Here is a 16,895-nt window from a genome sequence, read left to right on the forward strand (position 1 = left end):
AGACAGATGCAGAGACAAGAAACCAATTCATTTAAGAGAAACTAAGCACAAGATCTTGGCCTTGCTTTCTATTACTGCTTCCAGCATTTTGTGCCCATTAATTGCATTCTCTGACCTTCCCATTTCGTTATATGCCCCTGTGATAAATACAACCCTTCCCTTTTTCCTTTGTGTGTGTGTCTATGTATGTGTGTGTGATTGAATGGGTTTTGTTCCTTGCAACCAAGAAATCCCAAGACAGATTTGCACCCATAATCTCACCTCTGATGACCAGTAACATTTCAAGATGGCACCTCTGTCTTAAGAGTAGAGCTCCTGCTTCTGGGACTAACACCAAGAAGTGACGGAGGCCTTTGTGATCTAGTGTCTTAGCATCATGCTCATTGATTTATCTGTCACTAGTGCTTCACGTGCTTTGGCTCTGTTTTCATTCTTTGCATCAAGCTAAAATAGATTCTGTAATTGATATCCTCCTCAGAGGAGTGTGACTTTCCATCTGGGATGGATTTTCAAAATTCTTACTCGGATCCCAGAGGGTTGGAATGGCTCCAACATTCCTCATCACACCATTGGCCAGCACCTCTTTTTCCCTTCTCGGAAAGGTGTGAATTTGACCTTTTCATTGGTCACCAAGGCTGCCATATTCAGCTACTTGTGACTAGGATACAAAGGGCTTTGAGGGAGAGCAGCCCACAGAGTTCTATTTGAGGGATGCCAAATGGTTCCCCAGGACCCAGCTGGTGCCTCTCTCTTGCACCGTGCTTGAAATGTGCACAGTTATTTCTGTTGAATTATAATATTATTGCTCAAGATGAAATCTAATATTAAAACAAAATTAGCCATGCCCACAGAGAGGGCAGAAAACTCTCAAACCTGCCAATTATGTGACTTTGGAAAAATCAAAACCTCTGTCTTTCAGTTTCCTCATCTGTAAGATGCTAATACTAAAACCTACCTCAGAGGGTTGTTATGGGGGTTAAATGAGTTAATATTTGTAAAGCCCCTAAAGTGGTACCTGGCACTTAGTATGAGTCCTGTTGAATACTTGTACTTCCTGTTAAAATGGTGATAGAGGTAAAGTCTGGCGCTTTTTCTTACACGGTATATAAACTCTTACACTTAGAATGTCTGAGGTTTGGGAAGTGGAAAGGGCCAAGGAATCGGGTCTTGGTGGGTTGGAAACACTACAGAGTGAGACCAGGGGTGAAGGGCTCCCTCCAGGAAAGGGTTTCTTCACATATGTATCTGAGGCTTATGGTGTTGAGCTAGGAAGAAAAGGCAAGATAATGAGGAGGGATTTTGGAAGTTACAGTAATTTTACAATGAGTAAAAGTCTTTGTGAAAGTCTGTCTAAAGTCTCAGGCATTGACGTGTGTGTGTGTGTGTGTGTGTGTGTGTGTAATTTAAACTCAGGAACACAGGCATGGACATAGGGGATGTGGGTCCTTGAAAAATATCCCCTTTTAGAAGATATTCTCAAAAGCTTGTTGGTTGGCAACAAAAAGTTGACAGACATTGCAAGGATGTTGGGGTGTTTTGGTTTTAAGTCATGTTTATTTAGGTATAATTCACATAGCGCAAAATTCATCCTTTTTATTTAGTGTACAGTTCTAAGAGTTTGACACATGCGTGCAGTCATGTAACCACCACCACAATCAAGATATAAAACATTGCCATCCCCCCTAAAAAAGTTCCTTCATGCCCATTTGTGAACAACTTCACTTCCCAGCCACAGTTCTGGTAACCACTGATCTCTCTCTCCCCTCTGGGTAGTTTTGCCTTTTGCAGAATGTCAATAAAGTTTCTCTGACCTTTGAGCCCATGTCAGGGGATAAACTCTTCTACTTTCCTGATTTCCTTATCACAGTTATAATTATACTGTATATGCAACTGACTAATACATTGTTAAATGTCCACCTCTTCTGCTAGACTTCTCTCCAGGCAAGTCTGAGGGCGTAGATTATGTAGCTAGCTCATTACTGTATCTTTAGCAGTACCATCAAGTAAAGGCTCAACAAACATCACTTAATAAATGAATGAATGAATAAGTCAATGACTATAAGGAAAAGTGTTTTAAGTCACTATTGACTGAGCAAAAGCAATTTGATATCCATTGATATCAAATCTGTCCTATTGTAAAGCACCCAGACACCATACTATTCAAACATCCTGAAGTGTATGCATATACTTTTGGAGTTACAGTGGATCTAAATATTAGCAATCAGAACCATCCCAGGCAGTTCCAGATTCAATTAATTATGCTCAATTAATTAAAAATAAAATGGAAAACTCTTTAAACATTTAACACTGTCTACTGCCATTATTTTGTCTAACAGCATTCTTTAAAGCTATTTAATTCATGATTTTTACACTCCATATATTTTGTAGCAAATCTGAAATTACAGTGATGCTTAAGAGCAAAATCATGAAATCCTCAAAATCAAGCTTATTTTCAGTGTGCTTGTCGAGTTCAGAAAGGAGGTCTTTGTATTTGGGTTTGGTTTCTTGTCCCTGTGAGAATAAAGAATAAGTGAAAACCAAATTCATTTTGCCACATCAGTTTTACAGATAACAAGTGATAAGAAACACGTTATTAACATGGTTTTGTAACATGTTATAACATGTTATTAATAATATCATGTCAAGTTGCTACTAGCCGAGCACCGTGTTAACTCTTTTCATGGGTTATTTCACTGAATTTCCATGGTGACCTTACTGAATATACTATTATTGTCCCCACTTTACAGATGAGCACCAGAGATTCAGTGAGAACTAAGTAACTTGCCCCAACCTAGGCAACTATTGGTATGGAGCCAGAATTCATAGTCTTGGCTTTCTGATCCTGGAGCCCATACTCTTAACAGCTATCTGCCTCTCTAGAAACACAGATACGTTACATCTTCAGAATTTCAAAATATCATCTTTGTTTTTTTAATCTCTGTTATGGGAAGTATTCATTCTGTATTGCACTGAACAATAAAATTGTCCAGAAATATGAAATAAAAAAACGCTAATATCTGTGCTTTGAAAAATTGTTCAGCATTTAGTTTGATCATAAATCACCCCAAGTCCATAGTCCTCATAAATAGATTGAAGGAAAACATATGAGTAGTACATACACGGAGAGGCTTTTTAGTTTCCAACCACAGCTTGTGAAATATCTTCCCAAGTGGCATTAGAAACATTAAGGTCATTTGATTGTTATTCTGAGCTATGTTTGCATTTAGTTCAATCCCAAATGCTCACCCATGAGCTAGCTGTAAAAAGCCATCACAGCAATGACTAAGGCCCTTTAGGAATGATGAGACATTCCTCTTACAGGCTAGACCATTCTTGTTTTCTAGGCTCTTGTTTCTCTCAGGAGGTCACACCTAACAGTGAGGGCTAAAGGAATTCCCCTGCCTCACTTCAAGACAGCTCAGTGCTATTTTGAAAGGGTCAGGTCCAAGGCAGAGAGAGGATTACTTACTATTGGAATGGCACACAGCTGAAAAGTCAGAAGTGGCTATAGATGTCTCTTCTTTTCTTTTTAAAATTTTATTTATTTGAGGGAGAGAGAGTAAGCATGAGCAGGGGGAGAGGGAGAGAATCCTCAGGCAGACACCCTGAGGAGCGTGGACCCACCATGGGGCTCGATCCTAGGACCCTGAGATCACGATCTGAGCCACAGTTGGAGGCTTAACTGACTGGGCCACCCAGGTGTGCCAGATCTCTCTTTTTTTCTGCACATTGGAAGAGCACAGGAGCTGACCCAGGTCCAGGCCCTCTTGGGGCCCGACCAGCCATCTTGTTTTGTTTCTTCTTCTTCTTCCTTTTTTTTTTTTTTTTAAGATTTATTTATTTGTTTGAGAGAGAGAAAGCATGCACTCGCATGAGTCGGGGAGAGGGCAGAGGGAGAGAATATCCAAGCAGACTCCTGCTGAGCAGGGAGCCCGTGGTGGGGCTCAAACTCAAAAGCCATGAGATCAGGACCTGAGCTAAATCCAAGAGTCCCAAGCTTACCCAACTGAGTCACCCAGGAGCCCCTTGTTTTTTTATCTTCTTAACAGTGCATTTAAATGCTCAGTTTTATTATATCCGACTGACTATAGAGGGTCAAATCCCCCCAAATTATGTTAGGCTTATGAGAAAGGAGATGTTCCCCTCAGAACCCAGGCCTCAGCCAAGAGATCCATCTCCATTTACCAGAGAACTCCACATGGGGATGCAGGAGAAAGCAGGAGAACCGAAGGGCTGCCATCTTTAGGCATGGACTCGAGTGCCCCTGCCTGCCTTAAGGTATCTCACAGAGCTGGGTGCTCGGTCCAAGGCAGCATTCTGACATTACTCTGTGCGTTTGCCCTGCGTGAAGTGAAGCTCATTGCTATTAATACTGAGAATGTCCCTGAGTCCCCTGGAGTCCCCTAAAATGTGGCTTCTTTTGGGTGCCTCTCATGTAGAACAGAAGACAGGACTGCCTACGAGGCCCGGAGATCCAGGAATGGCTGCCTTTCTAGAGGGTAGCCTACACTAAGGGACCCGAGGCTGAGGGTCTTTCCCAATGATTTGGCTTTAATGTTTTTCCCTTGGCTGTTCTCAGAAGGGGCGATGAATTATAGCAGTGCCCCTCCCCTCATCCAAGATCTCGGGAGTTTCAGTGTCCGGGGTCAACTGTGATCCCCAGGCGACCATTCTGCCTCTGACCAATCGTCAGAAGGTCAATAGTAGCCTCGCTTGAGGTCACAGGGCCCACGTCACTCACCTCCCTTGGTCTCAGTCAGGTGGCATTTTATCATCTCATGTGGTCACACGAAGGGTGAGCACCCTCCGGTAGGGTATTTAGAAAGACCACATTCATATAACTTCTACTAGAGTATATTGTGATAATTGTTCCATTGTATTATTGTATTGGGAATCTCTTACGGTGACTAAGTTATAAATGAAACTTTATCATAGGCCCGTGTGCCTAGGGAAAAGCAGTCTGTAGAGGGTTGGGTTCTGTCCCTGGGGTCAGGCATCCACAGGGGCCTGGGAGCAATCCACGCGCATAAGGGGAGACGACTGTACATCAGGATGACCCTCTGCTAGGTGCTCATTTTCATGCTTGTTAAAAGCTCTCTGAGGATTTGCCCAGCCACCAGCTAGGAGCCCTTTTTCTCTCTGGAATTTGTCATTTCTGTAGGCCTCTGATGTAGGCAAATGTTACAGGATTTACTCACCCACGCCTTCCTTAAAGACTCCCTAGAACTTTTTACCACTTGTCAAATCCCGCCTGATAGTTTTGGCTGAAAAAGTCTTTCTTTAAAAAAAAAAAAATCAAAGAATAATACAAATGATACTTACCTTTCTTGTAATTGAAAATGTGTGCCCTTTGACCTACATCACTTCACGTCCCCTCCCCCCAGCCCCTGGCAACCACCGTTCTAGTCTCTGTTTCAATGAAATTGGGTTTTTAAAAAATCACTTATTTGTGGATCCAAAACCAAGGTTGATTTCTCACACAGTCTTTTAAAATAATCAGAGATTCACAGGAAGTTGTCCCCTTGACCCAGCTTCCCCCGCAGTGGATGACACCTGATATAACTGTCCTATGGGAAAGCCCAAACATTTATATTTTAATGAAATTATAATACTTATCTTTTTAATATCTCAGAACACACAGAGCACCTTACAGACTGCTTTTTTTTTAAGTTTTTTTTCTTACTCTACCTACAAATAAATATTGGTGGTCTAGACTCGGCACGAGCCCCTCTTTTCTTCTTACACATTTCCCCTAGGCCAGCACTTCCCAAAGTATGCTTGCAGAATGTAATGCAATTTTAGGTGATGCAGGAATAAATATTAAATATAAATTAATAGTCATCTATTCTTTTATTACCTTCCACTTTCACCCACCGAATTAATATTTACAATAGTGCTAAAGTATTCCTATAAATTTATTTAAGTAGAGCGTTAAAGAAAAAAGTTCTAAGTGAATTATCATACAGGCTATAGGCAGATAGAGGAAAAATACTGAAGGTGGTATTCAAGTGACTGAAGGTTGGGGAATATGCCTGTACGTAATTTAGGTTCGTGACCCTTTATCTATTGCTACTTGTGACTTCTATATTGCCAACACAAATCTCTATTCTGACCTCCCAAGTCATATGCCCTGTTGCTCTGTTTCTCCTCCAGCATGTTTCATGGACATCTTAAAATTGACACATTCTAATGGAACTCATCACCTCTCCCCCCACCCCACCTCATCTCAAATCTGCTTATTCTCCAATCTTTGTCTTCTTTGGGAATAAGGCCACCACCCACTTCTTCCCAAGGTCAGAAAGTGGGGTATCATCATTTGCTTCTCCTGTTCTTCAGCCCTACAGCCAATCAGTTATCAGATCCTATTCATTCCACCTTCCAGACGTCTCTCCTGTTTATCACCTATTGTCCTTGGTTTGGATGCTTCCTCACACTCTCTCTTTGTCCCTCCCTCACCCCCACCCCAATCCCATCTGTAGGTGGTGTAACTTCTTAGTCCTGGACTTAGAGACCATGTCTGGCTTCCTCCTGCCCTCAGGCTGTACCTCTGTAATTTGACTTTTATCTACCTCCTCAGCCTTATCTCCTAGTGCTTCCTACTTTCCTCCGCCTTCTCACCAACTACTTCCCAGCACCCCCAGGTCTTTGACCTGCCTTACAGGCTTACCATTCCTTCGGCTTGGAATACTATCATTCTCAGCCCTCACCCACCTCCCTTGCATTACTAACACTTGCTCATTCTTCAGATCTCAGCTATACTTTTATTTTCCAGGAGTGCTTCTTGGACCGACTGCCCCAAGATGGCCCCTCTGTTTTACTCTTTCAGTGCATGCTCTACCATTTCACGGTTATTTGAATATTTGAATGTTTCTTTTTTTTTTTTTTTAAAGATTTTATTTATTTATTTGAGAGAGAGAATGAGATAGAGAGAGCATGAGAGGGTCAGAGGGAGAAGCAGGCTCCCCGCCGAGCAGGGAGCCCGATGTGGGACTCGATCCCGGGACTCCAGGATCATGACCCGAGCCGAAGGCAGTCGCTCAACCAACTGAGCCACCCAGGCGCCCAAATATTTGAATGTTTCTAATTACTTTTTCAGCATGTTTCTCTGCTCTGCTGGATTGTTAGCTTGTCCATTGTCTTAACTCCAGTGCTCAGCTCATTTCCTGGCTTATAGTAGGTATTCATTAACCATTCGTTGAATGAAACATGATTGTTGGCTCTTTGGGTCTGCCATTAGGGCATGGCCCCTGTTTCTTCATATCCATTAATTCACTTACCTCTGTGAAATTCCTAAATTGGGTCTGCAGCAGATCTTTGGCAATAGCTTTTCCAAGTTTACCATCAGGATCAGAAAAATTTCTGAAAATCAGAGCGATGGTGGCAATGGCTTTTTCCAGATCTGAGCCCTTCTTGAGAGCTGTGAGGGAAGAAATGATGTAGTCTAGGTTAGGAATGACTCTTCCCCACACACAAGGTTATATTTTCCAAGGGAACCAAGGGGCGCAGGGTTGGAAGATGTATGTCAGTGTGGCCCTGTCCTTGGATTCTTTGTCCTCTATCTGGGAGTGGGATGTAGGGACATCTGGACCTGGATCTTTAAATAATGGAAACAAAATTTCTTCAGGAGCAATAAGAATTAGTAGAATTAGGATGAGATTTCCCACCTGTTTTTCATGTGACCTTGGGAAAACACCTCGCCTCTCTCAGCATTGGTTTTCTGATCTGTAAAATATTTAAGCGGTACCTACTATGTGCTAGGCTCAGTCCCTGGCATTGAGGGTACCATACTGAATAAGACAAAGTCCTGGTCTTGTGGAATTTATGTTCTATGTCAATCAAAGCATCACCTCATGTCAGTGTGATAAAGGAGGATGGCATCCAAAGCAAGCTCTCGATCACGATGGATAAGGGACCCCCTTTGACTTAGCCTCAGACAATAGTGATTTCCCAGCTGGTCTCTCTGGTTTAAACTCCTTGAAAGGGTGGTGCTAACTCATTCCTTTCCAGAGCACCCAGTGAACTCTGAGAACTGCACAAGGTACAGTGGAGAAAATTGTTCTCTATCCTCTTAGGCCCTAGCACATCCTATATTATAGAACTTTTCACATATTACAGTTATTGCATTTTTAATGGTCTTTCTTCTCAACTAAAATGCAAGCTCCATGAGGCCAGGGATCCTACCTTTCTTTCTCACTGTTCTCCCAGTGGCACAGATTCCTGCTACGTAGAAGGTGCTTATACATGCCGTTTAATGAATGGAGAAGAAAAGAAAAGAGAAAACAGAATCTTACAGCTTTTAGCCTGGGTAATGTGCAACAATTGTCGATACAAAGAATGATGATCCGACAGAATAACACAACTTTTGTTTTGAGCACGTACTATACTTCTGACATTTTCCTAAGGAACTCAGCACCCAGAAGTGACACAACAAGATGTGGCCTCTGCCCTCTTACGATAGACTTTACAATCTAGAGAGATAATAAGCAATAATCAAGAAGAGAATTCGTATGTATTTGTTTATGTATATATTCAATAATTATTTGTCCATATGCATATATATGATACATATCTACAACTTGTGATGTATGAGGCAGAGAAGGCACAGAGAGAAAAAAATAAAAGAAATACATCTGGGAGGAAAACTACTTAGATAGCTGGTCTTGGAGGTCTCTGAGAATAGATGAACATTTATGCTAAGAGCTAATGGATGAGAAGGATCCTGCCCTGTAAAAGCATTTGCGGAGGGAGAGTCAGGCTGGGACTAGGGCTGTGTCAGATGTCCCAGGCTCAGGGAGCAGAAGACGTGAAGGCTCAGATCAGAAGGAGTCTGGCACATTGTGGGAGCTGGGAGGAGACAGCTGTGGTAGGAACCTAGAAAGGTGTTTGATTAGGAAAGGAGACGAGACTGGCCCATGCAGAGCTTACAACCCCTGGAAAGGAATCAGACTTTCCTTCGCAAATATTTTCTCCCAGTCTGTCAACTGTTGGGTTTTTTAATCCTTTCAATTGAGATCTTTTATGGAGGAATAGTTTCTAATTTTTTTTATTATGTTATGTTAATCACCATACATTACATCATTAGTTTTTGATGTAGCGTTTCATGATTCATTGTTTGCGTATAACACCCAGTGCTCCATGCAGAACGTGTGCCCTCTTTAATACCCATCACCGGGCTGACCCATCCCCCCACCCCCCTCCCCTCTAGAACCCTCAATTTGTTTCTCAGAGTCCATAGTCTCTCATGGTTCATCTCCCCCTCTGATTCCCCCCCTTCATTTTTCCCTTCCTGCTTTTATAAAGTCTGATTTATCAATTTCTCCTCTTATGAAAATTTGTCCTACATAAAATTACAAGTTTTATAATTTTATGGCCTGCATTTAAATCCGTGATCCATTTTGAATTCATTTTTGTAGCAGGTATGAGACTTAGGTGGAGGTTCATTTTTCTTAACGTGGATGACCAATTGCTTCTGCATCTGTTGTTGAAAATACTATCCTTCCTTTGCTGAATCCTTCTGCATCTTTGTCTAACATCAGTTGGCCATTTTGTATGGGTCAATCTCTGGGTTCCCTATTCTGTTCTATTGATCTGCGTATCCGACCCTCTGTCAACAACACACTGTTTTGATTCCTGTCGCCATATAGTAAACCATAACACGGGGGACAGCAAGTCCCCCACTTTCTCCTTTTTCAAAATATTTTGGCTATTCTAGGCGCCTTTCCTTTCTGTGTATATATGGGACTTGCAGTAAGCCTTAAGAGAAATTTGAGGAGAATTGATATCTTTGCTATGTTGACTCTTCCGGTTCAGGAACAGTATGTATCTCCATCATCATACCACTTTATAGATGAAGAGAGGATGTGATCTTGCTGAGGACACAGTAAGTGGTAGAGCTTGAATTTGAATTTGAATTCATGGGAAAACATGAAAATGAGATTTCTTTCTTTCTTTCTTTCTTTCTTTTTTTTTTTTCCTGTCTTGTGTTCTGTGGAACCTGCAATATTTAGAATAATGCCTGGCACATGGTAGGTGCTTCACATATATTTGTTGAATGAATGTCTGCTAAACCTGTGTCCTCAGCTTCCTACTCCCTGATTTCCTCCCTAGTTTCTGACCCTCAGTCTTACTGCCGATGGCTTGTGCCTGACCTTTCCCACTTCTGTCTGCTTGTCCAGTGGCTGGCCCTCCATCTAACCTAGAGCTCCAGCCTCAGAACATTCCCTGTTTCTTTGGATTTGATTTTTAGCTCTTTCTCCCCCCCCCCGCCCCCGGCAACCGCCGATCCTTAACCTCCTCTTCCTTTCGTTTCTGCCATATCCATGAAATCCATAGATAGAATTGAGATTCTCCTCAATTACCCAACATTTTGCTGCTCATCAAAATCCCAGGAAATGAGCATATTCTTCTAGCTTGTGTCTACCCGCCTTTCCTGGGGTGTGTATGTTTGAGGTGATGGGATGCTATAAGGGGGTAACCTTGAATTTAAGTGGCTAAAGAATAAACTCTATTTATTCTGTCTTTAAGGAACAAATTGCTTAGAGGAAATACCTTAATTCTTTAAGAGGTAAATATTCCTTCTGTAATTTTGGCCAGTTGATTTATTAATTAATAACCAAGAGTAATTTGGGAAGTCTTTAGTATGAGCTGCTCTACTGGGCCATGGGGGGACAGTAGCCTCTTGGTCTCCAGGCTCTGCCTTTCTGGTGAGGAAGGGGTATATTTGCAAGCCATGAGTGAGTTTGCAAATAATGACAGACACCTTCCTTGTTTACTCTGTGCCAGATGCTTTTCAAACATAATCTTATTTAATGCTTAGTAAAACCCATAGAGGTAGGTACTATTTGTGTCTCAATTTTACATATTAGAAATTGACACATGGAGAGATTAGGAGTTTTAAGGTCACATTGCTCAGAAGTGACAGACGAAGGATTTGAAAGTCTGTCTGACTTCAAAGACCATAGATAGACCTGCCACTTTGGAGTATCTCTTTGTAAGGCCATCTCCACGGAGGCTGTGAAATCCAGACACTTTCCAGCCCCCCCAGGAAGTTCAGGTCCATCTGCAATCTAGATGGGGACTCCATCTGGACAAGCCAACTCCTCTCCCTTCTCCACCATTCTTTTAAACCCAGCAGGCATTTCTTCCCTGACTATGAAATAGCATATGTTCATGGTAAAAACTGAGCTAGAAAATATTACAAATAAAAGATAACAAGGTGCTCTGGTTGTCCTACCAACACTCATGATACTTTGTGAGATGTTTTGGTTTCCTGTTTTTATGGTTGGGTTCTTCCCTTAATAAACTCAGCATGTTGCCTTTTAATTCCTACCCTGTCTGCCTCACAGAGTTGTGAGCAAATATGTGAAAGCATATTATAAAGGGCTAAGTCCTATTAAAAACCCAAGGGGTCAGTGTTTCTCTTTTGGCGTCTTTTATCAGCTTTCTTGCCTCTGGAAGGGGCGTGTTGGAGAGGGTGTTAAATCGGGCACTTCATGTTGACCTCTCCTGTTATTTCCTACCTCACTTTTCATGGTTTAATAATACTAAACTGTGTGTAGTCCCTTACTCACTCTGTTCTCCCAACAAGTATTTTTTGGCAAATACTTATTGACAGGCTCTGTCCTAGTTCTGGGGATGGAACAGTGAGCAATATCAAGAAAGTAATTCTTAATTTGGTGCTTGCATTCTGGAAGACAATTGTAGTGAACGATTACAGAGCTAGAATTCTACATGCTACCCATTCCTCCATAGGATGCACAGGATTTGACTCACTTGACTGTTACACCAGCCTTCAGAGGTGGGTTCACGCATCATCGCCACTTTATAGATAAGGAAACTGAGGCTCACAAAGGTAAGTAGCTTGCTCAAGGTCACACAGCCCATCTGGTCCCTCACCATGATGCGCACGGCCTTTCTGTAGTGTTTTTCAGGCAGTATATTCTGTAGGACTCTTTCCCAAACTTCCAGATTGGGCAACGGGTCCCTCCCTTGTGTTTCTCTATTTCCCTGAACATAAACTTATTATAACCCTCACACTAACACACGGTTGATCTGTCTAAATTTCCTTCTAGATCAGAGCTGTCCAAAAGAAATGTCATGTGAGCCATAATGACAATCTAATCTTTCTGGTAGCCACATTAAAAGGGTGAAAAGAAACATACAAAATCATTTTCATAACACATTTTATTTAACCCAATGTATCAGAAATATCATTTCAACATGTGATCAATCTAAACAAATTATTGAGATATGTTACACTTTTTTCTACTAAGTCTCTTAAATCTGACTTATTGATTACACTTACAGCACACTTCAATGCTCAAGATCTACATGTGGCTGGTGGCTGCTATACTGGATGTTCCCGAGGGCAGTTACTACATTGTATTTATCTCTACGCTCATCCCCAGGCCCTGGCGTGTTGTAGGCCTCAGTGTATGTGTGTTGCACTGAGCTGACTGGAACGTCAGAGCCATCCTCTGCCTCTTTCCCCTCACCTGCCCTGAAACATGGCACCCAGCTCCAAACATTAGATCTAGTGAGTTCCTGACACTTTCGTGTAATAGAAACCAACTCTCAGTATGGCAAGGTGTCAGAATCACCTCGTTTTAGAACTTTTCCTAATATTAGTTATTTTTGCAAATGGAGGAATGAAGACCTGCCAGAGAGAAGTGGTTTGCCCAAGGTCACGGAGGTAGTATGTGGCAGGACTAAAAACCAGGTCTCTGTTCTTTTCTTTCTAGGTCAGTAGTTTCCCCAACATGATAGTGTCTCTCAAACTTCCCTGCTACAAAACTGCTTTGGATGCTAGAGGCAAATATGTACTCATCCCCTATTCCCACCCTCAAGAAATCAAGGGCACAGACCCAAGCAGCCAGCAGAGAAAATGGGGATTCATACTGACCTCTATTCCAAGCTCTGTCCTTGTCTTATTTCAATGGATAACATTTAAAACTACTTGCCATTGAATAAAACACATTCTGGGTAGATGAACCATGTTTATCCTATGTTTTTTCAAGGCATGGGAATAAACGTGGCCCAACGGTCTAATGTAAGGAGTCTGGTGCTAGGAATGGTATGTGTATGTGTGTGTGTGTGTGTGTGTGTGTTCAGGGGCAGTGAGGGTGATGGAGAGAGTTACAACCCCCCTCAACCTCCTAGAAGGGATAAGTTGTATTAGCCATGTGGTGGAATATTTATCAAAAGTATCCAGAATTGTGTAAATTGTAAAACAGAAATCATAGGTTTCTTGTTGTGATAGTATAAAAATAATAGTTTCTTCATGATGGAGATTTATTTAAGTAAAAATACAGAGTCTCCTTTGGAGACATCGGCCAGCCATCTAGGAGGAAAAACAATTGCAATATAGTAAATATCCATTTGTGCTTCTTACCCTGTAAACATTTTAAAGCCACAGATTTTGGAATTAGATAATGATCCAAGTATATGAGTGGCTTTTATTCTTATATTGTTCTTTCCATGGCAATATTGTTAGTTCTAAAGATATTTTACCTATAAAATTGAATGTTGAGGGCAAATATTTACATTTTGAGAGTTGGCCACACTGTGTTTTCACTCCACCAACAGAGGCCATTGGGGGTTGATTGCATCCTGAATCCAGTGACCATTGATATTGGATATTGATGGTCTTGCTCTGGACATACTGAAGATGCTGCTCATAGAGAGGCAGCTGGGCATGTGGGAAGCACCCTGAATTAGGAGTCAGAGGATCCATGCTCTGAGCTTGGCCTTGCATGGACTAAGTTTGGGCAAACTTATTCCTATCATTGGACCTCAGTTCTCAAATCTTTAAAAAGAACATGAGGAATATTTGATAATGTATCCACAAGTTCTCTCACATCTCTGGCATTCTTTGATGTCCTGTTGTTTTTAATTCTTTGTGTGCTATCACTGCAGAGGAGAAATATGTACATCGCAGTCATCCCATGTCTTACCTTTTATTGAAGCCAGTTGTTTCGATATTGAAGTGCTGCCAACAAAATGAGAGAAACATAATGATTTTGGAGCTTGGGTATTCATTTCTGCATCTAAAGTAAAGCAGTACAGGGACACCTGGCTGGCTCAGTCTGTTAATGGTGGGATTTTTGATTTTGGCTCAGGTCATGATCTCAGGGTCATGAGGTCGAGCCCCATGTCGGGCTCTGCGCTCAGTGCGGAGTCAGCTTGGGATTCTCTGTCTCCCTCTCCCTCTGCCCCTCTCCCTGCTTGCACATGATATTAATTAACTTAAAAAATAAAATAAAGCAATACAATGATTTAAAAATTAATTTATTTTCAGTAAACCTTCAGCGAAACTTCTAGTGGAACATCATCTTTCATCTTCGTCTTTCAAACCCCTTTTTCTCCTTGCCACACAGCAAAGAAGTGCTCAAGTGTGTCGAGCCCACACATCCTAGTCTTTCTTGCATTTATGTCACACAGGACTAAAGTCCCTCCAATGGAAAAGGAATAGAAAAGTGTGGTCACCTTCCATGTAAGCTCTTCTCTGTTCTTTCCCATTTCCACCCAACTAACATAGAAATTATCCAGGACACTTTGGAAGCCACATGTTAAAACCACAAGCATCAATCATCCTGGGTCCCTACATGGCTACTGGAGTAAATCTGCCACAGACCTGGAATCCTGGCTCCATACTGTCACACAAAAAAGAAAAAAAAATCACTTCTTGGTTCATAAAACACTAAGGATTTGAAGTTTATTTATTTATTCCAGTAGCCTAGCCTACCTAAGAATCTAGGTACTGAGCTGGGGGGTGGGGATGCATCAGTGACTAATAGAGACATGTTCTTGCACTCTTGGGGCTTAAAGTCTAATGCAGAAAACAGATTTTAAAGAGGCAAATCAATAAAGAGCAATGGCATGGTCAGATTTGTTTTTGCGGAAGTTATTTCACCTGATGTATCAGAAAGAGACTGGATAAGGGGCCAGATGGGAGGCCGGAAGATGTATCTTGCTCCCTTACAAACGGAAGATCAAAATTTGCTTGATATTTCAACCCACAAGGGCTGGAATGGTTTTTGAGAAAGCCAGTAAGAACAATAATACTTGGTTACATATTTGAAAATTCCTTAAAGGAAACTTTTGGGTTCAAGATCTGGATTTGGCATTAACTAATCAAGACCTCATCACCTGGGGGGGGGGGGCTCATTTTTCTTATTTGTGAAATTCGGGAGCTGAACTCTGTGATATTTTTTTAAAGATTTATTTATTGTTATTTGAGAGAAAGAGCAGGGGACGGGACAGAGGGAAAGGGAGAGAGAGTCTGAAGCAGAGTCCACACTGAGTGTGGGGCTCCATGCAGCGCTCGGTCTCATGATCCTGAGATCAGGACCTGAGCCACAACTAAACATTGGATGCCACCCAGGCACCCCAAGGACTCTATGATATTTTAGGTCTTTGATGGTGCCTTGGTGAGTTTCCCTTGATTTTCTAGAAACTCTGCACCATTATTATCTTCCTTATACAATGTGCTCTCTTTTCACTTTGCATATACAATGTACCTGCAACAGGGCTCGTGTTACTTTCTTTTCTTCTTCTTCTTCTTTTTTCTTTTGGCTGTTATATTCTATCGCCATAATCTCCATTAGTCTGTGAGGCCTTGGAGAGCAAAAGCTATGCGATTTATCTCAAAACCTCCCACCCCTCACCTAGCAGAGTACCACCTAGCACTTGTTAAGTGTTCAAGAAAGTTTTTTGGGGGCGCCTGGGTAGCTCAGTCGTTAAGCATCTGCCTTCAGCTCAGGTCATGATCCCGGGGTCCTGGGATCGAGCCCCGCATCGGGCTCCCTGCTCGGCGGGAAGCCTGCTTCTCCCTCTCCCACTCCCCCTGCTCATGTTCCCTCTCTTGCTGTGTCTCTCTCTGTCAAATAAATAAATAAATAAATAAATAAATAAAATCTTTAAAAAAAAGTTTTTTGAACCACAGTACATCTCCTAAATAAAATTACATGAAAAAGAATATTTTTAATTTTTTAGCTATAATTTGACACATTTGAATGATATGAAACAGTTTCCTCTGCCATGGATAGTCTGAAAGAATTTGTTGTACAGGTAAAATCCTTGCAAATTTTGATTTACAAATGTTTCTCAAGAGGCAATCAAAGATGTTTGTGTTAATTGTATCATCTTTTCAGTTTATAATCAAAGCTGCCCATTTGTTCCCTTTGTTTCTCCAATTTAACTTAAAGGTGGATTGAGGTGGGTACTAAGCACCAAACTTGCAATATCTTGACCAGCAAGTTGACATGAACTCTTTGGAAATGCACCTGCAAGCTTAAACGAAACTCAGTAAAGGAGAGCCACCCATGTGCCACTGACCTTTTGGGCATTTTCCTAGGTGCTAAAGTAGATGGTGGGGCTGCAGAAAGGCTGGGGTCCCCTTCCAAGTGGAGTGCCTGGTCCCGGCTACTGTGCATACAGCCACACATACTCTCGTCGCCTGTTGTGTGTTGGTCCTTCCTAAGCAACAGTCACTTGCCCACTGTTACTATAGTCGTTCACTCCATGACAACTATATAAGCCACTTTTAGAAGAGCCTTTTGCTAGTGTTACTGTATGTGGACATTAAATTATTCATGCATTCAACAAATATTTGAGGCCAGACACTCTACAAGGTGCTGGAGACACAACAGTGAGCAAAATCAGACATGGGCCCTGATCACAGACAGCTTAGTGGGAAAGACAGATATTAATCAAGTGATCATATGAAAAAAATCACACCCATGAATGGTACCATGCAAGGGGATGCTATGAGATTGGTGTCAGTCAGGGAGATCAGGGAGGCATCCCTGAGGAAGTGATGTTTGATGATGAATAAGAGTTAAGTAGATGAAGGGTCAAAGGATCCACATGGTGGGCAGAAGGAATAGCTTGTACTA

At 41.8% G+C, this 16,895-nt stretch overlaps 1 protein-coding gene across 1 annotated transcript; it reads right to left on the reverse strand.

The window, feature by feature from the left end:
- Positions 1-2,352: 2,352 nt before the first annotated feature.
- SNTN (sentan, cilia apical structure protein) lies at positions 2,353-16,445 on the reverse strand. Its single transcript, XM_036065907.2, has 4 exons — positions 16,336-16,445; positions 13,953-13,987; positions 7,278-7,417; positions 2,353-2,511 (listed from the first exon to the last, which is right to left on the reverse strand). Exons 1-4 carry the CDS (start codon positions 16,443-16,445, stop codon positions 2,353-2,355), a joined length of 444 nt encoding a protein of 147 aa, XP_035921800.1.
- Between the last annotated feature and the right edge of the window lie 450 nt (positions 16,446-16,895).

The sequence above is a fragment of the Halichoerus grypus genome, chromosome 1 (genome assembly GCF_964656455.1).
Source record: "Halichoerus grypus chromosome 1, mHalGry1.hap1.1, whole genome shotgun sequence".
NCBI lineage: Eukaryota > Metazoa > Chordata > Mammalia > Carnivora > Phocidae > Halichoerus > Halichoerus grypus.